The sequence below is a fragment of the Rhinolophus hipposideros genome, assembly GCF_964194185.1.
Source record: "Rhinolophus hipposideros genome assembly, chromosome: 12".
Taxonomy (NCBI): domain Eukaryota; kingdom Metazoa; phylum Chordata; class Mammalia; order Chiroptera; family Rhinolophidae; genus Rhinolophus; species Rhinolophus hipposideros.
The window spans coordinates 56,117,397-56,144,507 of NC_138058.1; the positions used below are offsets into that span (position 1 = coordinate 56,117,397).

The 27,111-nt window shown below is 32.2% G+C and overlaps 1 protein-coding gene across 1 annotated transcript in view; it reads left to right on the forward strand.

Moving 5' to 3' along the window:
- MEMO1 (mediator of cell motility 1) overlaps nt 1-23,613 on the forward strand; it is a 98,612-nt gene extending 74,999 nt beyond the window's left edge. The window contains 4 exon segments of the mRNA XM_081068372.1: nt 77-219; nt 8,255-8,331; nt 17,729-17,833; nt 19,147-23,613. Coding sequence (XP_080924498.1) covers nt 77-219; nt 8,255-8,331; nt 17,729-17,833; nt 19,147-19,278 — 457 coding nt within the window. The 3' untranslated portion in view covers nt 19,279-23,613.
- Nucleotides 23,614-27,111: the final 3,498 nt, after the last annotated feature.

The window sequence follows — 27,111 nt, forward strand, 5'->3', positions numbered from 1 at the left end:
TTTTAGTGCAAACACATTGAAAACTACTTTTATTCTTATACTTCTTAAGTGACTTTTTTTTTTCTTTTTTTTTAAGCCATAAGGATGAGTTTACCATTATTCCTGTACTGGTTGGAGCTCTGAGTGAGTCAAAAGAACAGGAATTCGGAAAACTCTTCAGTAAATATCTAGCGGATCCTAGTAATCTGTTTGTGGTTTCTTCTGATTTCTGCCATTGGGGTAAGTTCTAGATTTTAACATATCATGGTAGATATTATATACTGTGGTTAAAGGTATCTTTTCATTCTAAGCTCTGATTTTCAGTTCTTTATCACTTTCCTTGGAAAGTTTTACTTTTAGCAGCAATATTAAATAAATAAAAAAGTCTTTTGGCCATTTGAAAAGGATCAGATTGTAATAGTGGATTATGGATACATTTCCAAAGGCGACTGGTATAATTGGATTCACACTGTGAGGGCATCCTTGCTTAGACACTTGCATTAGTGGGAGTTAAGATCCTTTAACCCCATTTCCAGGTAGAGTTGTGTGGTAGATTCCCTGAAGTTGTTTTTTTTTGGTGGATAAAACAATTTTTCTTCTTTAGAACATAGAAGCGCACTGTGTGCTATAGTAGTCCTTTTCCACATTTCCTGTTTTGTAATTAGTCTTTTTTCTTTTCCTGTTTTTCTTTAATACTTAATTTTTGCCCATAGTTGCCATCAATTTAGAGCTGCCCTTCAAAGATTGTAACATATTGGCTGTTAGCACTATAGTCTTCGTTGGTAGTGGTTCATAAGACTCATGAGGACTCTTAAATGATTTCTGTTATCGTGAATTAAAAGAATAAGGAAGCTTCACAGTGAATAGAGCCAAAGGAAGTGAGGCATTGGTGGATGTCTCTTAGTAAATTTTGTTTCTCAAATTCTCTGGGTAAAATTTGCTGTCATTTATGGTTCTGGAACATTTCTGAATCATATTCCTTTTAGGACATCTCTTAGGCTCATGTATTCATTGGTTTAAGGATGCCAATATCTGTTCACTATTCAATTATTTATTTGATTATAGAGAAAAACGTAAGACACAAAACCATAATTTTTATGGTACAAGTGCTAGAATGGCCAGAAAAACATCCTGAGTGAGATAAAGGGAGCCCTGGGTTTTCATGTCTTACCCATTGATTGCCAGAGTTGATTCAACATTTATCTGACCTATTTAGGCTGGTATTTTCTTCTTTTAAGTCGTGCTATGAGTGGCCCCGAGATCCATCTTCCCTAATGGTACAGACAAATATTTTTGTTGAAGGCACTCATTTCCCAGCTGGGGCTGATTATCCTCCCAGGAGGGCATTTGAAAAAGCCTGGAGACATTTTTGATCATTGCAACAGAGGTAGGGGGGGAGGTGGGGATGCTATTGGCATCTAGTGAATAGAGTCCAGGGAAGCTTCTAAATAAGCATCCTATAATGCACAGGAAAGCCCCCACATCAAAGAATTATCCTGCCCAAATTGTCAATGGTTCTGAGCTTTAAAGCCTTGGTTTAGAGTGTATAGGAAGCTCTCTTACCTTGCCAAACTTCGGAACAGGCCCTCAGGGTTCTTAAATAACAAGTTCTATTGGTTAGTTGGCTACCTTTGGCAGAAGTTACTTTTTATGGATATAGTATATTACTTAGATCTGAGGGCTAGGTCGATGCTTAAAAAGAGTTCTTAGAAATTCTGAAGTTTAGTAATAGTTGATCTTAAAAACTAAGGTGTCTCATATTGAAAAAGGCTATTTTTCTTAGTATTGTGAATCTTCCTTGTTAATAATGTTTTAGAAATTAATAATTCTTGAAGCATGTGCTGCCCCCTCCCTCTTCACTTTTAAGGCTCTTATGAATGACTTTAAATCACTCTATGATTTAAATAATTGATTCTCCTGATACTGTGCTTTAGAGTCTAGGCTCTCCTTCTAGGTTGGCACCACGTGCAAGCACAACATAAATCCACATAAAACATTAGTGGACACCTTAATATTATTGCTCTTTTCTGTGTAGTCATCCTTTATACCTCGTTAATGAATTCTAAAGTAAACAAACCCTTGTTCACTACTATGTTTAAGTACAATGTTGAGAGAGAAACATGAATTTTGTTTTACATTCTACCTAGATTCTCAGAAAATTATTTAGGTCATTTGCTCTCCTGATTTCTTGAAAATTTTGGTATTTAAATTTTAAGCTAGAATTTCCTCGTGATAATTACAAAAAAGAACTCAAAATTTCCAAAGGCTGATAAATGTTAGCTATGGGAATTATCCAGAGACGAAAACATATTTACGTTTGATGGTTAACTAGTAGAACTTTTTCAACTATTTTTTTTTAGTGTCGTTCTCACTAACAATATTCAATAAGTGCTTACTTTGTACTTATAGAAAGCACTGTAATAATTCTTATTAGGAAATTTGATGGAGGTTTGGGGTAAGTTGAAAATGTTGCATGGATACTATTCCAAAATTGGTAGTCTTCTTTCTACAGTCATAATAGTAACTGTCATTCTTGTAAGATTTATTTTCTGTTTTACATGCCTACTGAAGTAATATGAATCATTGGCTACCTATGGGTTAAACTTTCTTTACTTAGCAATTAAGCATGAATTTCTCAAATTCATGCTTGAGTGGCATTAGTCATGTTTCCTAAATTAATGAGTGCTATATTCCCATCTCCAAAATCTAGCTTTTTCTCATGAAGATAGTACTTAGTGGCTTCTTCTTACTTTTTTTTTTTTTTTAAAGATACTGGACAGTTTTTACCATACTGAAGTAATGATAACACTGACTTCTCAACTATTTTATAGGAAGGATTCAATTCCTTAACTATTCAGAGACCTTAAAAGTTTCATTGAGTTAGGCTCTTAACATACTCCACATTTCTAAATAGCTGGTTTTTGAAGAAAAATCACTTGACTGATTATGGTATAGTTGACAAATTACTCAGATATATACAGTGGAATTATTTTGGTTTCTGTTGAATAGTAGTACATTATAGTATTGGCAGTGATGACATTTTTCATTTCTAGTCATTGCTTCTCTTTATAGATTGTCCAGCTTCTGTGAAAAATAGAGAAACTTGAGTGATGGAAATAGCTGGGAGACCTATATGTAGTTGGAAGGATTTTGCTTTGTTGACCTTATTTGTTAGCCAATGTCCATTATACAGATGATTTTCTTTTTTTCTTTTAAGTGTATTTTTCTTTAAAGATGTTCATCTTGCAGATCCCATTTAACTTTTTATTTAGATTTGAGAGAGATATTACAGAGATAAAAAGTATAAAGGCTGAAATATTCCCAAGTTTTCTTTTTGGGTGAAGCAAGCTAAGGGAGGGTTGGGAATCTAGAGTCTATTACGCCCTTCTTCCTTCCACTCAATTGAATTTGTCCCCCCACCCCACCCCCCAAACCCTGCATTTCAGTTCCTACCTTTTATCATTACATAGCCCAGTAGGATGATGTTTCCCTGGTAACACTTATAATGATCCCACCTCTTTTCATCCTTCCTATTATAATCAGGAAGAGTGGCATAAGTGAAAGGACATTTGCTGCTAGTATTTGGTTTGTTTGTTTTTTACTATGGGTAAGTAATGGTGTCTCCACACTTTGTATACTTACCAAGCTCTACATCCCATAGGATGGCTCCATCCAAGAGAATTTTGTCTGTAGTTTTTCTAAATAGTAGAATTTTCATTCTATTTCCCTAAGTTTCATTTTTGCTCTTTTCCATATTTTCTGTTAATATTTGTGTTTTCCTGACCTCCCTGAAATTTACATTTCCAAATTTAGATTAACAGCTTTCATTAACATAATTTTCAGTTAACTTTTAAGAAGTTTCTAAGTGAAACTGGATCTAACAGAACTTGATTCTTTAAAAGTGAATTCATGCTGTTATTTAATTCTTCTTTTATGGTGGTTTTAAGTACAAATCAATTTCCATAAATTTACTTGGTAATCGTTAGTGATAAATTATATTTTGTTAAAATATAAAGAAGTTTTACTACTGTCTCTTCAGCAATTTTAGATTTTATCTATAAACTTACTTTTGTCTAGATTTATATAATTTCTTTTTCATAAATATGTGCCAGCTTTAAAAAGTGGTATTCCTCTAAATATTTTAATATATCTTTTACTATTCAGATTTTTTGTTTAATATACATTAACAAGTGATTATTCGTGCGTACTCTTCTTCCTTTCTGCTGTTAGTCTCTTGGGTATGAGAGTATGACTATTTTCTAAATATTTAAATTGGTTTGAGCATAAGTTAGCTAATTCCTGAAATATGTCTTATCCTAGGTTTGATATTTTTCTTCTCAACTGTTAGTACATTTTTGATTTCACATATTTAAGGTTTTTGATCTTTCGCAAGTTTGTGAGAAGGCTAATACTTTTACGTAACTAAGACTTCAGAATGAAAGGACTATAATGTTTTGCTTATAAAAATGGTTACCTTATTTGATGCTACTTAGATAACATTTCTTTTATGAAATTCATTTTTTTCTTTGATAGCGATTTCAGTTATGAATGTCCCCAGTGTAGGTTCTTAATACAGAATGGCCTAGTAATCTATCTCACAGGTTGTTGTCAGGTTTCTAAAGTATTTGAAAACATTTCAATATATAGACATAAAGTGATTAAGTGAATGTCTAACAGTACAATTTTTACTGGACATATGTCTGAAAGTCTGTCTTGTTGACTGATCTTTTGGGGGCTTTATAGATCAACTTTCTAAGCTCATTGTTTGTTTCCACAATCCAGTGTATAGCTTAATGTTGAGGTATTTAATATTTTTTTTTACTCTTTGTTTTGAGGTACTTAAAAAGTAGTGTTGGTTCTTGTACCATTCATTGTTATGTTTGTCCTCATTAGTTGATTGTTGTGTGTTAAAAAGACATCCCTGGAGCTTATTCTCCACACTCTGTGAATCCACTCATTAATCACCAGTCACCTTTGGAGATGGGAAAATTACTTACCTGTATTTCTTTTTCTCAGAAAGCGTGCTCTGGAATGGATTCACAAATGAGCTACCCTCCTTCCCTCAAAGAGTAAGGTTTCTGCTTTACAGGATTTTTTTCTTGGGTTATTTTTCCTCTCATCTTTTGAATTTGAAAAGAACTGAGGGAAGGCACCTGAAGAAACTTCTGACATACTCACTAGGGGAGTTCCAAAGCTTGTGCTGTCCCTAGGGGCAGTGTCAGTGGCTCTTAAAGCTAGAAAGCTCATACTTGGAGTTGAAACAGGGGCTCAAAGAATCCATTTTCCCAGTGTACCTTCTGAAAGGATAAGTTTCAGGTAAGTAATTTTCTCTTACTATGCGATATGCTTTATTCATATTTATAAAAGTACACGCAAGTCTAGTTGTCCAGGTGTATAAGCAACTGTATTTGTTCAAGTTAGGTTCATAAGCTTTCTTGAATGTTAGAAATATTGTAAAACAAAACATATCTGCTCATGAGGTACATGAAATCATAACATTTTAAATCAACAATAAATATTTAAAGGGGCCTTTATGATCAGGGTATCGTGCTAGTGTTGTCATACATAGTGTCAATAATAGTGTTATTCCTTATTAAATAAAATCTTGAAAAACTCGTTTTTTTTTTTAGTAATTAGAAACAAAAAAGATCTTTTGAGCTCAAATTCCAAGTGGCGTTTAACTAAAGTTGTGTGTGTGTTTAAGTCCATATATGCATACACATACATACATACATACACATAGGCTAGGATGGTGGCAGTTATTTCTTTCAGATTAGGTGTTTTGTGTATTTATATTGGTCAGAATGAATTACTCAGGTAATTTAAATATTTGTGCAATTAAAAAAATTATTGTGAAACAGTTGGAGCTATTATAAGTGAGATTTTTTTCAGACTTTGCTGTACATAGTAAGATTTAGCTTAACTGATAGATTCTTTAGTGCTCATCAAATATTTCTACTCAGTTCCTTAGCTACTAAATACAAAGTGGCTACTAGAGAGTAGCAAAAAATAGCAAAACATTAAGCATTAGCTCGTTGACTTTCTATGCATTTTAGCTTATTAAATCAATTGTCTGTTTAGTATTTTAAAGTTTCGGACATTCTATATACTTTTCAGAAGTAGTTTTTCAGTGAAACTTACATTGAAAATGATGCTTATGAACATGACAGCATTTTAAAATATAGTTACACTTTTTACTTACAGTTGAGTCAGCCATTTGAAACAGGAGCTCTGAACTTGGAAGTAAGCAAAAATAACTTTTGAGTAACAAATGGCAGTCACAAAGTACATACATTTTTCTCTGCTCCTGAGAGTAGCAGTCTTCAGAAAAGACAGTTATGTCCTAGTCACAGGGATCATTGACACTAAAACTAACAGTTATCTCCCAAAGGAAGAAAAAGAGAATGCATTAGAATATGTCTGACACAGTTCAGGTTTAAAGAATATTTATCTTGATTTCTTATTATGTTGACATTGAGTCAGAATTTTTTTTGTCTGAGATTATTCATTTAATTGTTCATTTAAAGATTTTGGGCAGCTTTTATCAAAAGAACTTTGAAATTGAAGTAGAAATTTAATATCAATGATTTGAATCAATAAATTATTGTGACGGACTTTAGATTTGGCTTTGAGCCTTCTAGAAGATAGTCACCTTGAAAATAGGAAAACTGGGGTCAATTATATAGTTCTCATTATTAGATAGGAGTAAGTACATAAATTCGTTAAAGACAAACGAATCTATACCTAACCCTAAATTTTGAAAGAAATGTCTGATGAATTATTTAATGTAAGACCACTGAGGGATGAATTGTCACTGTTTAAGAATTTTTTTACTGCAAGGACTGTAATGGATGTCAGTGTTTACCAAAAAAGGTTTTTATATTAAGAAGGCAGATAATTGTCTCAGAACTCTATTACTTGATTCTAGGATATCATGAATTGTACGTTGCAATATTGATTTAATAATGGTTCTTGGGGGGGAAAATAAGAACTGCCACATTGAGTAATTGTATGTATTAGTGTATGTGAAAAGTTAAAATGACAGTTAAGGAAATACGAATATTGTAGTAGGGTGGCCGCCAAAGATGATCATCATGAACAAGGAAATGAAGTGTTAAGAACTGTGATATGTGGCTTTTCCAAAAAGACATCAAAAGAGTTTTATAATTTTGCACCGCTTCTTATTTAGAAGGTGATATTTTTTAGTAAGATAAACAGAAAATTTAAAAATCATGTTTATCCAGCCAGAGAAACCCATCTCCTCAGGTGTGAGGGTAATAATTGGATATGTGAACTATATATGATCCACAAGACATATAGTATGTGCATATGTGATTGTTGTACTATAATACCTTTAGGAAAGCATTTTGGTGAATTTTTTAAAATAAGGAAATGTAAAAGTAGTGAATTCTTGGAAATAAAGGCATTGCTGAAAGAAAAGTTTAGATGTATGTGAAATGCAGCATAATCAATTCAATTACAATCCACAATGAGTTATGAATATGTTTAACTGTTGGTTTTCCTATGACTATAGTAGGAAGCAAAATTTATTTCCTGAATCTTTTGTTTTCTGTCTTCTTTTTGAGTTTCTTCCATTTTACCCTCTCTGTTCTTTGGAGAACAGTTAAACATTGAATGTTCTGTGCTTGTATCCTTATTGAGAGTTTATTGTCACAGTAGGACTATTTATCTTTTGTGAATCTTATTTTAAGGCACTTGTATTGATCCTTTTCCAAGCAGAAAGTTTTGCAAAGATGAGATAAAATTTTTTGAGGTCATAGAAATCACAGAAGCCACATGTATCTCTGATCTATACATACATTTTTTTTCTGTAATAGAGATCAAATCTTTGCATTTGTGCAACAAAAGCTAAGCTTTCATTGATTTGTAACATTGAGACAGTTTCCTTAAACCAAATTTTCTTACATCATATTCTCTGGGTTTACTCTCCATTATAGACTGATATAATATGTTTAACAATGCTTCTAACTTTTAAGCTGTTTTGTTTCCTTAGTCTTGTATTGCTCATGACTTTAAGGTTTTACAATTTGAAATAGTTTTTAACATCATAAAGCACTGGTGACATATCATTTCTTTATTACCTTCCCAAATGTGCCTTTTATTTTTATGTATAAGGGCTCTTGGGAATGATTCTCTCAGAGGCTTAAGCTGTGCCTTGCCTTCCATGAGAACTGAAATTATTTGGTAAGCGCTTGCTTTCTTTTTAGCTTCTAATTTTTCCCTATTTTATTTTGTACATGATATTTGTTTCAAGGTCAAAGGTTCCGTTACAGTTACTATGATGAATCCCAGGGGGAGATTTATAGATCCATTGAACATCTAGATAAAATGGTAAGTCTCTCAGGTGTGGGGTTTTAATGCTCTAAGGTTTTTTCCTTTAATTTCAGATTAGTGATTCAAGACTTAATATGTTGAAATATACAATGGACTAATAATTCTTTCCCTCCTCTTCAACTAAATGTACAAAATATCGTTTGTAATCATATGAATATTGATTATAAAAATAATCCCGGTTCTATTAGTAGACATTTCCTTCATCTTAATTTTATTTGATTAATGAGACTACTTAATATAGTTAGAGACAGCTTTTAGGTACTATTTGGGGGAGTGTGTTATTTTTAGGGACAACAGGATACTAATGCCATTAGTTACTGTTAAGCAGAAACAACTAGAGCAAATTTTTAGTTTTTATTATTTAATTCTATTTTTGGCCATTTAGATTTTTCTTAAATGGAATTTCAATTTGTTGTTTTAAATATGGAATTTTAAAATATGATTTTATTCTTATCTTGCCCAGGAATACAGTAGACATTGATCCTGTCATTTTCCCTGAAGTAGTATGGTAGTCATAGTAGTTCTTTTAATATTTAAAAAGTCATATAAATCATTTTGGTATCTACTAATAAATAGAATGTTAAACCTAGCAGATATATCACTAACTTGCTCTGACCTTTGACAGATCATTTCAATTTTCTAGTCCTTGATTTGTCATCTGTAAGATGAGAGACTTATAGTAGATGGTCTCTAACTTGTCTTTAAATTCTGTCAACCTTTAAGTCTGTGATGTGTTAAAATCAACTTTACCACTGTGCGAAAAGCTTAATGCACGTTTTAGTACAGGAACATTTAGACTATAGTAGTTAAAACATTTTAGTAAGGAATCTGGATCTGAAACTATAGGTAGATTATATCATATGATATATTTTATTAAAAGCCAAATAGAATGAATGCAAATTTAGTTAGGAGAATTTAAATTTGTCTTGTTACTTTAAATCTAATTATGGCTTAATACTTTTACCTTTGGGATTTTGTCTGGATTTTAATTTACTCACTTTTCTTTTGGATTTATGATGTTGTCTTTTAATTATTTTCTCACTTCTGCTTCTTACTGTTCTGAGGTTTAGTTATCAGTTACCTAAGAACAGTTTTCTGTTTCTTTCATCACTTATTTCCTTCATATAGCAAATGGTTAATGGCTATCTACTGTGTGTCTGATACCATGTGAAGTATTGACAATAACAAGAAAACATGGTTTCTGATTTCATAGAACTTACAGTCTAGTTTTCAAACAGCCTTAAAATGAAGTTATTACAATATAAAGATGTAAGAAATATTGAGGATAGTGTGGACACACTGAGTTCTGTACGGTTCCTCAATAATGCCATGTATGTGCTTAGCATAAGGCTTTTGCCCTTTTTGCTCTTGACTGTCTCACCTACCTTACGGCTTTGCTCACCTTTCACTTTCCCAATAAGGCCTACTGAACACCCCATTAGATTTTGCATCTTACACATTGCACCCTTTCAGCATTTCCCAATACACTTTACCTTCCACTACTTTTTCTTCTAACAAACTACATATTTTACATATGTATTACAGTTTTGTTAGTCAGGATATTTGTTTTGTTCACTGATGTATCCAAAATGCTTAGAATAGTGATTAGAACATAAGTAGGTGCTTAATAAATATTTTTCAAATGAATGAATTATTGAATATAATCTTTGTATATCCATGATTAAATGAATGCCCTAATGTAATATGAGAAGGAAATAAAAGGAAAATAATTGATATATATTTAATAATGTAAATGCCCAGGTCTAATTCTATTAGAAGACACGGTGAGGTAGTTAGATGCCTGCACACATAGTATCATTAACATAATAGCTACAAATGCAAATTACATATTTATTTTGTACTTGTGATTCACATTACTAAGTAGCATTGCTCGGTGTCTTGATTTTCCAAAATGGTGATCAATTCTTAGTAAAGTTGTAAACTAAACAAAGTATAGTCTTCTTCACTTTATGAGATTGCTCCATTCCTGGGAAATCTGTGTATTAAAATCATGCAAAACTTCTTTGTATGATTTGTATGTAAAATGGAGCTAGGATGTATATAATTACAAGCATGTTTTTCACTTACATGAACGTGGAAAAGTGTCATGGGATGAGAACAGTTCTTTGTGTGTAGGACTGTCCTGTATTACAGTCATCATCCCTGGACTCCACCCACTGATTCCCCCAATAACATCTTAAGTTATTGGGACAACCCAAAAATGTGCCCATAATTTTTCATTATGCCCCTATGGTGAACGGTTTTTAAATGACCTTATCCTTTGTTTTTCTTCTTAGTACTTTGTTGAATAAATTGATGGATAAATAGATGGGGGAATGATGAGAAATGAAGCTAGAGAATCTAGAACAGGCTGTTTAAAGGATATTAAATAAGAAAGTGATAAAATCAGATTGTATTTGAATAGACCATAGCTACAGTGTAGCAAATGGGTTGCAGGGAGGCCAGAGGAGAAATGAATAAACTAGTTGGGTAATCAGGTGAGAAATGGTAATTTGGACAGTGGATGGTGAGGGCAGAGTGGATGTATTCAGTATATTTAAAAGACAAATTTATAGTAGGACTCGGAGATGGCGTATACTTGGTGGGGAAGGAAGGATCAAGGATGGCTCCTAAATATCTGGCTTACATGCTGCTGGTTGGGTGTTGCTATTCACTTAGGTCAGAAGCACAAGAAGATAGGACCAGTTGTTTTACGAGGCAGGAAGATCATAAATCCTATTAGGGGTATGTTCTATTTGCAGTTGTCTTTAAGACATCCAAATAGAGATGTCAGTCAAGTAGGCATTTGGATTTTCATCTCTCAAATTATTTTTGAGTGCACTTAAAATCCTCGGTCGGCACTGGTGGGGATATGGTAGTAAACAAACGGACTTGAACTAAACAGAGATTGTATTCTTAGGGGAGGGAGATGTTTTTTGTGGTCCACTTATTTTAAAAAAGTAAGGATGCATGTAAGTTTCTAATAGTGATGTGTGCTCTACAGAAAAGAATGAAAAGGTTTTGAGATAGTGATTTGAGGTTGATTGGAGAAAGACTTCCCTGAGGAAGAACATTGAGATATAAATGATAAGAAAGAGCAAACCAAGTAAAGATCAGAGGGAAGAGCATTCTAGACCAAAGGAACTGCCAGTGTAAAGACTTGAAGATGGGAAAGAGGCAGCTGTGATAGAAGGAAAGCATAGGTCAGTATAGCAGGAGTATCGTAGATAAGGGTAAGAATGGTACAGGCCGTGATGAAAGAGGTAGGCAGGGATCGGACAATGTAGGGCTTTATATTTCAGGGAAGAAATTGTGTCAGTGCAATAGAAGTAAAGTGATATAATTTACCTCACTTTAAAGGTTACTCTGGCTGTTGTAGAGAAGAGGTTCTACAGCAGGGCAGGAGTAGTAACAATGGGAATTGGCAACAGTTTAGGGAGAGATTGTTAGATGGTAATTAAAGCCAGGGCAGAGGTGAAATTGTCTGCTGTAATAATCATCAACCCTGTTTTTACAGCTGAAATAATTTGTGGAACTTCTTCAAAATTGGCTTGCCCATACCTACCCCTGGAGATCCCCTTTTAGTAGTATGAAAAGAGTCCCAATATTGTTATTTCTGAGTGAGCTTTGTAGGTAAATGTGAACCGCCCACTAGAGCCTCTGACCTGTTGAAGTAGAACAAAATTCCCTATTCGTCATCTCTCCCCTTGTTTTCTAGTCAGCTTTTTAAATCATTTGTGAACTTTAGACAACATTTAGTTTTGCAAGTGTAAGAATTTGTAAATCAGTGGTGTTTTTAGCACGCAGGAGTTTTCCCAAAAAGCATTGGCTTACCTGGTGCTCCGAAGTGAGTGAACATGATAACATCATTTGAAACTCTTTAGAATTGTGGTCACATTTAAATACTTTAATATTCTTTGTTGCTCTGTATATGTGTTATATATAAGCATCCATACTTAACTATTCTTTTAGCCTTTCTACTAACTCTCTGTTGATTGTTAGTTTATATGAAGATTACTAGCTTTATTTGTCTCTCTTGATGTATATGAGCAGTTCGCTAGACGTTGGTTTCTTACTTTGAGGCAGAGCAAAAAGAGTAACCTTTATCCATTAGCATAATTCTCACAACTTCTCCTGGAATTGTTGCCTTTTCTGCTAGCTTCAAGTCTTTGAAACTAGAAATTTTTGTTTAAAAATATGAGTAGAACCAGTGAGCTGTAGGTTGACTTCTAAATCTACAACTGATTTACTTTACTGTAGATATCCAAAGTTACCAGAACATAACTTTAAAAATTAATAGTCTGGAATACAAGTTCTGAATAAAGATTGAATATTTGCTTCATATTAATATTCTTGATTTTAATATTTGATAATAACATTTTGAGTTGTTTTTGTGGTCCATTTATGGAAACATAGAATTTTCAAATGGCTCAGTGTTCTGTTCTTTTATTAGCATGCTGTTAATTCAAGTTATAAGTCAATTCTGGGAGTTAGAATAAATGGATTAAAATAATAAGAATGGTTAGCTCTGTATACTCACGTATATATGTTTTTATGCATACGTATATATGTATACTTACTGTTAGTCAGACTCTTATATAATGTTTTCTTAATTGATTTATGTAATCAAACGGTGAATATTCCTCTATATATTCCTTTTCTAAAGCGTAATTTCATGTTATAAATAATTTCATTCATTTGAGAACCAATATCTTAGTTCCTATATGTAATCCTTTAAGAGCAAATACAAAGCGATGGTTCTCTGTGCATTACAAAAATGTTAGCAATTCTGAATTATAATAATTTTACGTTTTGAAAATTTAATAGACTGAAGAGAGATTATTTTTAAGTATAAAATTTTAGATTTAACCTGCTTAAAATGAGTGCATTAATTAAGTTTTGGTCCTTTTTTTGTTAACAGAAAAGTATTACTAAATGTAGTTATTAAAAAGCTAGAAAATAAATGAAATTATTTCTAAATTCCAAAAGCAAAAGAAAAGTAGCTGTTCTTATTAGAAAATGTTTATATCTCTAGCATTTGAATATTATGTAAAATAAACACATAAAGAAAGAAAAAATATGTAGGAAAGCAGACTAGATCTTTCAAATATTGTAGTTGGGGGAAAAATGTAACTAGTTATAAGACATACAGATGCTGAAAGTCACAATGTTATCAACTACTGACCATGTCTTTTAGTAACTAGTATTTTGCAATTTCAGTATTAAAGTGACCAAAGCAGAACATAATTTAAGACATTGATTTTTGTTAATTTTTAGATCACATACTTGAAACATTAGCCATATTTTTTGCATATTTTATATATATTACATGATCACATGTTTTTTCTGTGCCACTTTTGATGTAGACCAGTGTTTCAATATGGACATTGGCAAATTAGAATTTGGCCGAGAGAATCTGGAAATGTCATTGTAGTCATCCTTATAACTTCTTTTCCTTCTACATTTATTAGTAGTCACTTTGTTTACTTTGAACTTCAGCAGTTTTTCTTTCCTTCTTCCTACTCTTTTAAAAGTGAAATTGTTCATATTTGTCTACTCATACTTCTTTCACTTGAACCAATAGTTTCTTTAATAGTCTTTAGTAGTTTTATAACATTATCTTTAAGATATCTTTTTACGATAGTGATTTAAAATAGCTACATATCATCTTTAAGATAGTACATTGCTGCTTAGTACTGCTATCTTTAAGGTGATTTTTTTTTCCATAATTTTTTTTTCTCTATAAGATTTTCTCTTGAAACCTCTTATAGAAACCAGAATATTTCCTTTTCTCATTTTACCTCCCGTGTACTCATCTCTAACATAAAAGTATATCCTTACTTAAAAAAATGAATCCTAATAACTTGATAATGTGGTAATTAATTATGTGTTTATAATTAAAGGCACCATTCTAATTCTTATTTCTTAAAGATCTCTAAAAAAGTTTGGCTACTCTTTCGTGTTTGTTACTTTAGAGGGAGATTATTTCTGGGTGATAGCATCTTAAAATTAAATAAAATTTAAACTAAATGTTATATATAGATAAATTTTTAAAAAAGGGAAGATCTTTGTTTTATCGGAGTCTTGAATTTGTAGTTCTATCAGTTCAAAGTGCCTGTTTAGGATTGCCACTAGGATTTTTGTTTTGTTTTGTTTTAGTTTCAGGTGTACAAAACAATGTTACAGTTAGACATTTCACCCCTCACAAGATGATAACCCCCTCCCCCAATCTGTTGCCCCTCTGACATCGTATATATCTACTATTACAGTTCCACTGACTCTATTCCTCATGCTGTACTCCATATCCCATGACTATATTTATATAGATTAAATTATAGTTGACATACAATATTATTCAGCTTCAGTTTCAGGTGTACAGCACAGTGGTCAGGCATCTATACCATCCATGGAGTGGTCTCCCTAATAAGATATGACCATCTGACGCGCTATAAAATCTTTACAACATTATTGATTCTATTCCCCAAACTGTCTTTCATATCCTGTGGCAATATTGTAGTTACCAATTTTACCACTGGGATTTGACATTGCAGACTTTCACCCATCAATTGGAGAGTCAGCACAGTGATAGGTTCTATCTGCCCTTGTCCATCTCCAGGTAGAGAATTAGCTTTCAATCTGAAGATTTCTTGCTGAAGCTGCTAAATTCCTCAGAAATCCAGACTGTGATGCATAGGCTTTTGGTGTTTATAAAGTCTGATTTATATCTTAAGCTAAATGGGTAATGACTCACTTCCCTGCTTCACGTTACATTAAGTTCTTCTGAACAAATACTCAATATACTAGGCTGTAGGCAAGCTTTCCATCAGCTGGACTTTAGAGTCACCGATCATATCTTCCAGTATTTGAGGAACAGAAAAAGTTACTGAGGCATATTTGAGAAGCGTTTTATTTTTCATCATCTTGGAATTTGGGCAATAGTATCAAACTAGAGTTTTCATCTTCTTGAATTTTGTAATTATAATTTCAAAATTGTTAGCATCAAAACCTAAATATATACCAAGCATATTTGCCAGTCTTCCGTATTAGTTAGTAGATGTCGCGTTTTGCAGTTTTATTATCATTATTGCTATTGTTTGTGTACTTCATGAATTTTCTACTTGTAGAGGTTTGTTCATGAATAAAGCCTTAACTTTTGTCTCTATCCCTCTTTTATGAAAAGGCCTACCTCTTAACTATGATATTTGTTAGAGAATTGAGTGGAGTGACATTGATTCTTGCCCTGGCAGGTACATAACACACTTTAGGGAATTAAAGTTTTAAATTTAACCTCTTAACTTCCATCATCTCAATGTTTTTATTTTTCCTGTTGTAATTCAATCATCATATCTTCATTTTGAACGCTTTATTTAGTAGCATCTTCTCTACATTTATAATTTTATATCTTTCTATATGAAATTTCTTGGCCAGTCACTTTGAGTTCTTTATCCTCTAAAGTGTGATCATTCGTTTCCTTCTCTCTGATTCCTCATGTCGATATAGAAATTTGTTAAAATAAAGATAAGTTTGTTTAAAAAAATGTACTTTGAGATTTTAATGTTAGAATGTACACTGGAACCTCAATTTCACATAACTTATTAATAAGTGAAATTCTGTTTAAGGTAAGCTGTCCTAGACTTCATCCAAGAGCATTAAAAGTTCTCTTACAATATGTATATCAATTGTAGATGTATAAGATTATTTAAAGAATTGTTAGTATGTCTTTTGTTATACTTTATGAAGCAGATTAATCAATGAGAAAGAGCCTAGGATTAGAAATTTAGAGGCAAGCTTTTAACCTTTCTTATGTGTCAGTTTTTTCATCTTTAGGGATTTATATCTTGATTATCTGTATTTATGGAAGAGATTTGTTACTTCATCTCTGTATTACTGCTTGGTTTAGAAATACATTGTGTGATTTTCTTTGCACCAGACTTGTGATACTAAGTGTTTATCTTAGGTTTACTTTTAAGTTAGTGCGTATTTTTCTGAGCTCGCACCAAATGTCAGTGGAGATTGTTGACCTGGAAGCTTCCTTGTTGGCAGGGGAAAACCAACTTAGCATTAAACACTGGTTGTGTTATAAGTCTGAGAGTGGCTAACTGATGTGCAAGCAATTGGAAGTTGATTATACATGCATATGCCTAGCCTTCAGATACATTTGTAGAAAAATGTGATAAGGACTTGAGTATTCTGGAAAAAATTTCTTTATTAACTAAATTTTGATGTTGCCACTGCAATATTTGTATGTCAGTTACTAAAAACTATCATTTTTCAGATGAGAGTTCATCTGATTAGGTGCCTTTCTACTGTGCTTGTTTTGTTAAAACATGTTGAAATATAATTCTAAAAACCAAACAAAGTATATCAGTTAATTCCCTAGTTAAACTACCATTTACATTTTTCCCAGAGGATTTTAATCCAGTTTATTGAATATAAATGTATTTTACCAGAATAAGAAAACAAGGTAAGGTAATTGCTGAATGAATGAGTTAGAATCTTGAATTCATTTACCTGACTCAGATGAGTTAAAGTTGCTTTATATAAATGTGTTATGAACATAGTATTATTTGAATGTATTTACAGAACATGGAATTGAGTGTAAGCAAGTGTCCGAGTCATAGATTTTGTTTTAATAGTAACCTGAACTTTGATTCTGAATTAAAACCTTGAAAATAGAGCATTCTAATTTCAAGTTGTTAAAGAACTTTTCTTTTTAACTTGTTTATAAAAGACCAGTTTTGCTTAAGCTTTTATTAATCTTTTATGGGCTTTAAATTAATTAAAAGATATGTAAATTATTTTCTTTGTAGTATCTTTTTTAAAACATGTACCTAGATAATTACTAATAATTTTAAATGCATTGCCTATTGTTGATATTTAAGTATAGTTATGGAAATAGTTAAATTACAATCAGCTCTTGATTATTAATGCCAATGATAGGAGAAATATAATGGATATGGAAAAAACCAGCATCAAATTTAATTTTAGATTTTGTGTGAAAATTTTTACAGATTCACCTTTATAAATACATAAGAAAAATATAAAATTGTGAAATGTTTGAGGATTGTGAGCTAAGTAACAACTGGTGAAGGTAGTGTAGAAGCGTACCGGAAATGAGAGAAAACTAAATGGGGATTAAAAATTTTCTGTTAATAAAGTGTGTGTATGTTATTGAGAGCTGACTATAATGAGATTACCTTTGGTGAATGCGTTTGGTATTTCACAAGGTTTGTTTAAGGTATTTTGTTTACTTCTCCTTAATTGCAAAATTATGATGTTTAGCTCTAAGTGACAGTTTTAAAATGTAACTAGGAAATAATAAATTGTGTCCTTTTTTTTCTTTCATTTTCTCTATCTCTCTCTCCCTCCCCTTTTCTCTCTCTTTCTCTTTTAGGGTATGAGTATTATAGAACAATTAGATCCTGTATCTTTTAGCAATTACTTGAAGAAATATCATAATACTATATGTGGAAGACATCCCATTGGGGTGTTATTAAATGTGAGTATCCTAAGGAAGCCTTGATTTTTAACATTTAATATTACGATGTTTCAAAATATCTTAATTGTTGTTATCTGTGATACCTTATTAGTGTTGGTTTTAGGTTACATGTAGTCAATTTTCTTTCTAGTACCTTTAAGATAATTTTTATTTCCATTGTTTTCGTTACTTGAATAAAGTTGTTTATTACTAGAAGACAAGCCAATACATTGTTTTAAATGCAGAAAGTTATTTAGAATAGAAACCCATTTTCTCTAGATTCTCAGTCAATTCCAATATGCTCTTTATAAATGTAAACCAAAGTAACCTTTCAAGAGATAGGTTCTTATTAATTTCTTGGTTTTGTTTAGTAGACTCTAAACAATGAATGGAAGATTTTGCTCTTGAACTTTAGATATTTATAAGTTAATAAAGCAAGAGAGATAATGTATATATGTTTTTCTCTTTACAAGTAAAACAATAATATTTCATTTAAAGAATGGTAAGAGGCAGAAGTTTTGGTTAGCTGGATTTTCAAGAGATAATAACATTAACTTTCCCCCTAACAAATATAACAGAATGGATTTTCTGAAAGAAAAAAAAACAAGACTCTTTAAGAAAGAAGAAAGTGTATACTCAGGAATAGGAAGAGGATGTAATATGGGTTCATTTCAAAGGCAGAGAAATAAAGGAGAAGGTAATGTAGTCTAGAATAGTCTAGTGTAGAAACTTGAAGACCAGTGTTAATCCTTTGAAAGACAGTAAATTCTGGATATTTTGAAAGGGTTTTCTCCTGAGCAGTATTGATTGACTGGAAGAAAACGCTTGTTAAAGGCCTAAAACTAATTTCTGAGGTTTAAAGTAGAATAAGCTGTACTAATTTTCTAATGGTCAAATTGGAGCAAATAAAATTTTAATAAAGTAAATTATGAACCTCTGCACAATTAAAGTGAAAATACTGGTATGCCTCTTAGACCTGAACCCTAATTTGTATGTATTTCACATTTAGCCAGTCAGACAAAAAACTCCTTGCTATGAGGTTTTGTTTGTGTGTTAGTGGCCTTATGAAATACAGGGAGAGGTAGGGGTAGAAGATACCTGATACTCATCGAAAAACTATAGTAAGGGAAGTTCTTCGAGAGAATGAAATAAAGCGTTCTCTTTTATTCCTATTTAACATGAGGTTATAAGAAATTCAAGAAACGAGTGACGAGAAGTGTGAAACAGCGAGATCTAGGTTTCTGCTGTGAAGTGGACAAAGTTAAGCCACCACCACATTCGAAGAGTGCTGACTTTTTATATGTCTGTCATAACCCGCCTTTTTTTTCTTCTAGGCTATCACAGAGCTCCAGAAGAATGGAATGAATATGAGCTTTTGCTTTTTGAATTATGCCCAGTCAAGCCAGTGTAGAAACTGGCAAGACAGTTCAGTGAGTTATGCAGCTGGAGCACTCACGGTCCACTGAAGCTCTGAGTCCTCAGGGATGCCATCTGCACATAACCATACTCTGTTCGGGGTCCCAGCCCAGCCCTTACCAAGATGCTGGTCCTGGTTTGGGGGGATTCTGAAACCTCAAACTAATAGAACTTTCTTCTCTTCTTTTCTAGTAGGTGTAGTCCTTCCTTAATTTCAACTCATTACAAAATGCTTTATAGTTTAGGGCAGTGGAAGGAAGGCTGGCATCAAATATTTTGATCAAAAAAGATGGCAGTGTAAAGGCCCAGTGTGGCAGCTTTTTGAAAGTAACTTGTAAAGCATCTACCATCTCCTAAATTTGCACTCTTTGCAGACTTGTGCACTTATACTCCGCTTTCAGAATAGTTTTGCAAATTGTACACAAACAAACAAAAAAGGTGGAAGCTTTTTAATAAAGAAATTGCATTTATAAATTATCTGTATTAGAATACAATAAATCTCCAGTTATAGTCAATTACTACCCGTGTTGTACAACAGATACCTTCTATTTTAGTTGCTAATAAAGGGCTACACAACTCAAAATAGTCTGATTTAAACTTATTGCTCTGTGGTATATAAGAAAATTGTTTTTTTATTAATTCCATCTCAGAATTTTTATGTTAAAAGTGGTAAACTTCAGTTCTTATATAAAAACATGTTAGGATGTATTTTATATTTTGCATATTTATGTGATTTTTTTATCACAGATATTAGAATCATATTTTAAAGTTAGCTCTTAAAATTACATACAGTTTGCCTTTTTGTGTGTGACATCACTTTGTGTCATTACTATATTGTATATTCGAGATTGGTAAAAGAACACAGATGTAGTCCTTTACTTCAAAGATTGTGTTTGCTAGGCAGTAGTCTGCAAATGAGGAAACATTGAAGAGTGTTCTTAGAGTTTTTCAAATCATTGCAGACCATACACTGCTGCTATACTTTTTTAGTGCTTTAAGCAATTTGACTCTCTTACTTGAATTTTTAGCAAGAAATCATTAACAATACCAACAACAAAAAGCCACTGGATTTTCTTACAGTTCTATAATTTTTTTGTCATGATTTTTGGTGCGGCTCTTCCAACTAAAATAATGGTATGGTGTTGTATTTCTTTCTTTAGCATAGACCATTTCTAGTCATTATGGGGAAAAATGTCATTCAATTAGTTAATTATTGGCCACCATGCATGTACTAGATTACACCTATTTTAATCTAACACTGGGTATCTACATTACATTGGAGAGCGTTTATATCTTCAATGTTATGCCAGAATAGCACAATTTTTAGATGCCTTGCACCAATTTTATTTAAAGATTTGCATTTTTTATTACTAAATATCAACTTTCTATACTCAAGAATTGAGATAAAATAATGCTATCTTTTGGATTCAAAATTGCCCACTTATACATGTGTGGAAATTATACTCTTACATATTACTAATTTATTTCCCATCATTTAGATATACTTTTGAGCGCTATAAATATTTATTCCCTATTTATTATATAGACTATAAAAATTTCAAAATTGACTATAGAGTGAATTTTTAATGTTTTCTGAGTATAAAACTAATACATGATTATTATGGAAAATTTAGAAAATACTGAAAAGTATAAAGAAGAGAAAAAAATTATCTTCAATCTCACTATCCAGAGATAACATTGTTAATATTTTTTGTATTTCCTTTCAGTCTTTGTCTATGCTATTTATATGTATGAGTGTGTATATGTGTTTGTGTGTATGCATAATAACAATATTGAGATTATACTGACCATATAGTTGTATACCCTACTTTTTATAACTTAACATCGTAAGTATTTCCCCATGTCTTTGAAAATGTGATTTTTTAAAAATGGCTACCTAATATTCTATTGTATGAATATACCATAATTGAACCCGTTCTCTCTTTGGATATTAGATTGTTTCTAATATTTCACAATTATAAATAATAGTGGGATGGACATCTTTGTATGTGAAATTTGAACTCTATGTTAGACTAGTTCTTTAGAATATTATTCATGGGAATGGGATAATTGGTTTAGATACTAAGAACTGTTTAGGCTCTTTAAAATATGACCAAATTACCCTTCAGAAAGTTTGTGCCAAATTAGCAATATATGAGTACTCATCATACTATTCCTTCTCCACTATTGATTATGAGATTTTTCTAATCTTTGACAGTTTGTTAAGCAAATATTTGGTTGTTCTTTTGATTATTCTAATAAGAGTGGCTTTACAATGAATCATTTTTTTCCTTCTGTAATTTTATAGTTGATTGATAAATAAAAAACATAAGCGGGTTGCTTAGGTTGAGTGGGCAGTAGCCTTATGAGTATGTTTACTGTACATTTAAAACTCTAGAATATTTCAACATCACTTCACCCTTTCCTAGCATAGAAACATTTTTCATACTCAATCATTAAGTAGAAAGAGTTCCAAACTGATAGTTGAGTGTTGGTTCTAGTTCTGCCTATGCCACTAATTAATTCTCTCACTATAAATATTTCATGTTGTAACGAAATTTTCTCGTCTGTAAAATGTGGAGGTGATCTCTTAAGCACTTTCCAGTTTCAAAGTACTTTGATGTTCTGACTTTACTCTAGAGATTCTGGTGTCACTTATGTTAAAAAGCTACATGATTGAATTAGATTAGAAGTATTATCTTTTGATTTAAACTCTACACATATGAAAATGAAAGCCTTTTTTAACACAGAAAGGAAATTAATTTGCATTATTTAATGTGGTTAATATTACCTAAATTGTTGAACTTAAGCTTTCCTACTTTAAGTGCCTTTAAAAATGTTTCATGTTTGAAATCTAAAATGTAAAGGAAATTATGTAGTTCTCAACAATTTCCTCTTTATTTTTACTTTGAGTTATTACTTTTTTTTTTTTTTTAACTTTAGATTTCACAGATCAGTATATTCATGGATTCTTTACTATTCCCCTAGTGAGTCCTTGAGAAATGTATGTTAAAGAGTAGTTCAGTGAGCAGGTAAGTAAGTGCTTCATCTTGGATGGGCAACAGATCTACATACAAAGTAGGATAAAGGACTATTCAGATAGCCCAGTGTTTATATTTAGATATTTCAATATGGATGGCAGGCATCCTGAGTTAGTTAAAGGTTATTGTTGCAGATTTCAAATTGTTCTTTCGTAGCAAATATTAATAATTCATTACTCTAGATTAGATGTTGGCAAATGTTTGGGTAAAGGGCCACATAGTAAACATTTTGGGTTTTGCAGATCAAACAATCTCTGTTTCAGCTATTCACCTTTGCTACTGTAGCACAATAGCAGCCATAGACAATGTGTAAATGAGTGAATGTGGCTGTTTCACTCAAACACAAGAAGACATTGAGCTGGATTTGATCCATGGGCAATAGTTTACTGTCCCCTGTCCTAGATAGTGTAGTTCACTTGTAGTTCATCTTATTGGCTAGTAATTTAACTTGCAACTTGTTGCATCATCCCACCCCTCTTGATTTGATGTAGTTTGGTTTGCTGGATTTGAGTGTTTTTAGGATTATAAAGGTAAGTGGAAGTCGATACGGGGAAACTAGAGACTCTTAGGAACTTGTGTTAAAAGCATTTTTAAGCCCTTTTATTTGCTGGAGCTCATTGAGAGGTTTTCTTTGTTGCCATAAATTAATCAATTATATAAATTATTCTAAGCACTTGGCTACTTAGATGTAGTAGAGGATGAATCAGATCAACCTTTTTATTAATACCTGAGTATTTTAGAACATTAGACCAATAATTTAAGAGAGACTGTGAAATGTGAGACTTTATTTTGCCATGTAAAGACTTGAAAAAATAGGTACCATCTTACATCACCATCACTTCATTTATCCCACCCCGCCAATGTTTAGGAAGGACATAAAATCAGAATAAAAGAATTGTTTAATGGGAATAATTTTAAGTTGGCGGAAAAATTACTACACTGTTCTTTTTTTCATTTATTCTAAATCACTGAAAACTTCATCACGTAGTATGAGTCCATAGACTGGCAGTTGAGAAGTGCTATGATATAGTTGCTGAAAGACCTAATGTAGTTCTAAAACTATTTTGATTAGGAGATGTAGTAAACCACATGCATTCCGATATTCAAACTAAAACTTTTATTGTGTTAAATTGTTAGTGCCACATATTAAGAGGGACATTATAACTATAGTGTTGATAGGGAGGCAACCTTTGGAATGCTGAAAAGGCCCGAGTACTATGCGAAGTGGGATGCAGTTAAAGTAATTAGTGATGTTTATTTTGCACAAGATAAGTTTAAAGAGAGGGAGTTTTCTTCAAATACTTGAATAAAAAGTATTGAATATATTGAATAAAAATACTTGCGTAAAAAGGAACCAAATTATTCTGTGTTCTTCTAGATAGAAAACTTAATTGTGAGAAATGGACGTTTCTGATTCCACATTTAATGTGCTGCATGAGAATATCTAAGTGAAAATCTGCTCTGTACTCATAAAATCATTCCAAGTATTCAAACAAAGCTAGATCAGTGGTTCTAAAGTAGGATCCCTGTCCTGTCAGCATCAGTGTCACTTGGGTATATTATTGATGTAGATCTAAAATGATGGATCACCAAGCTGAAAAAAGACAAATGGAATTCGTAACCTGAAATGAAACTTATGTCATTTGTATAAAACTCTTCAGGGAAGTCACGTTTAAGTAAAAATTGATTTTGATTACTTAATACTAACTTTAACACATGATAGATTGATAAAGTGATTGTTACTTAATTGCTAGTGGTGGAACACTGGACCCTTACAATAATTAATAATACCTTTTTTTGTTTTAGTTAAAACATTTAAATGTAAGGTAAAGTTCTATCATTTACTAAAAGAAATTTAACTTTGAATAAGTGTCTTAAGCTTTCTTAAACAGAGATGCTTCTTGAATCTGAAACAGCCATATCAGTAGCAGAAAAGGGTATTGAAGGAGCTAGCTCTTTCTTAACACTTGTTAATGTCAAAATAGTCAAAGAGGAAACAGGAGCAGCTGGCAGATAAGTTTTTTCTGCACGCCTCCTCTTCTCCTACCCTGTAAATAGAACTGAGTGGCATGACACAATATCCTCATTGACCATGCTACACATTTGGTAAAATTACCCTTAACTAATGCTGGTAACTGGGATCTATGCCATTTAAAACTCACTGTTGTGGATGGATTTTGTTTGCCTATAATGAGTTCATTGATATATTCTGCTTGTTGGGTGGTACTATGTGAAGAACTTTAGGGTTTTAGATCTGTCATTTGTTTAAGGTTCTGCAGTGATCCCAGAGTGGTTTGTACCCAGGATGTATTACATTTGTGTGTGTGTGTGTGTGTGTGTGTGTGTATGTGTGTTCTAATGCAAGGTTTTGGCCAATCATCTTATAAAAATAATGGAAAAAAATTTAAAAGACAGTTCTCCTGATTTTGAAAGCCATAATGTAATGCAATTGGTTTTTCATATAAATTGTAAATTATGTTCAAAAGCATATTTAATACTGCAAAGTGAGGTTTGTAACTTTACTAGATGTAGTGACTTTTTTTCTGTCATCCTAATAATGAAACCAAAGAGAATATAAATACCATTATTGAGAAGCTATTGAAGGCCAAGTGTATTTGACTATGAACAAGACCTGAGTTCTGGTCTTTAAATCTGCCAATGTAAACTTTTGGAAAATATTTTAATTTTTCTGCTGACTATGATATTCTCTGAATTACTTACTGAATGTGATGTTATATACATTTAAGTGAAAAGTATTAAAAAGATGAAAACTAAAAAAACTAGAATGATATGTGAATGACAGAGTTTGTGAATTTTTAAAATTAAATACTTAGACTGTTGAACTAGATTTAATAAAAATATTTTTTAACTTTATTTATAAACGCAAATTTTTTTCTAAGTTTTTTTTTCCATTTAAAATTTATTCATTTGAATCTAGCACATACACAGTTTAGTTGGTGTTCGTTCAATTTTGATGAATTTTAAAGGAAGGAGAACAAAAGGCAGTTTTCATATGAACTGTTTTCTAAAGGACAGGAAAACATAATCCTTTCACTTGGAAGCACTTTTTAAATTGGCTTTTTCCATTTTCAGTTTCTAATTGTAGAAATCAGCTTCTTTATTAATTTTAAAAGACAGTAGAACTTAATATTCCTAGGCACTGTGTAATGCCAAATGAAATGAATGGTAATGTGAGTGATCCGATAAATTTGAAACCATTGGCCCACGATTCTTAGCTTATATTTTGCAGTATCATGTGGTGTTTACCATTATTTAAAAGTGTTGAAAATTTCTAAAACAGTTAATTAAAATGTGCTTTAGCTGCTTACCCAATGCCATGTCCCGCCAACTCTCAAGTAGAAAGATACTATGGAGTGCTAGAAGCTTTGCACTGGAATCCATTTTCAGGTTTACCAGTGATTTGCTGCTGATTTGCTGGAACAAATCACTGCTGTTTTCTAGAACAGAGTTTATTACTTTATTAACATGAGTTAGAATTGAATAATGTGATTCCTAAGGGCCTTTCTAGCTTTGACTTTTTATGACAATAAAAATACCTTATTTAATATTACATTGTACTTTTAATTTTTAAAATACATTTTTACAACTTTTTCTTTTCTCTTAATATCTACAATAAGTAGGCCAGACATTATCATCTTATTTTTACTGATAGAGAACGTAAGGCCCATACAAATAACATGATTTACGTAAGTTTACATGGCTAGTTAGTTTCAGAGCTAGGACAAGAATTCAGCTCTTCTAATTTTCAGTCCTTTGTGTTACAAATACTATATACCATATTCTGTGTTTTATTTCTCATGCTGGCTGTTAAAGATCATATTGAATTCAAATAATAATGGGTTTTTGCAACTTAAATAAAAATGGGAGTTCATGTAAATGTCTATTTTGATTAATTCAGGCAAAAATAGATTTCTTATGGTGGATTAAAATGTTTCTAATGACTGCAGACTTGTATTTTCTTTGCTCGGAGGTTTACTTTTTGACCTCAAAATTCTATTCTATTGCATCATTAAAATGCACTGCTTTGTAATGGGACAGTGACAAAAATGAAATGTAAGTTACTTGGTATGTGAGTCTTACTGATGGTGAGGCTTTACAGCAGACGATTGACTCACCATTCCAGTTCATGCATAAAGTGTCCTGCGAGCACCTGCGAGTCTGCCTTGGATTTTCTCGTCTGCACACAGGGCAGAGTGGAAGTGCTAGGAAGATAATGCCCTGGGAACCAGCCATCAGCCAGTGATGGATGGGAATTGGAGGATAATAATTCCAGCTTCCTTGCATTGCTGGTGCCACTCTGGGGCACGTTTCATATTCTCCAAGTTTCCAGTGGGACTGGACCTCATTGCCCACAGCCGGAAACTTTTAAATATGTATTCTTAATTTTCTTCCTCTTCTCTGTCTCACTTCCCATTCCTTTATTATGTTTCCTGGGATTACCTCCCAAATGAGCTTCTTGTCTTTGAATACGTGTCTCAGAGTCTGTTTCTGCAACAAACTTAAAACATGTTTGGTTTGGGAAATAAATCATTACTAGTGTTCTTGTTAGAGATGAAAGATTTTTTTTGAAGACAGTTATTTTGGAAAGGATCTAAAACAAGTATTTTAATATTCTGACTATTTTAGTTTGTCTCAATCACGTCCATGTTCAATTTAATTTTCTTCTCTTCATTTCATAACTAAAGACTCAAGGTAAAAAATCTTAGGTAGAAATTCAAGATAAATACCTATATGAAAATATTTCTACCATACCTATTTTCTTACAAATAAGATTATAGGCTGATTATCCAAATGACTTAAAAAGGATTCAAGGGTATTTTG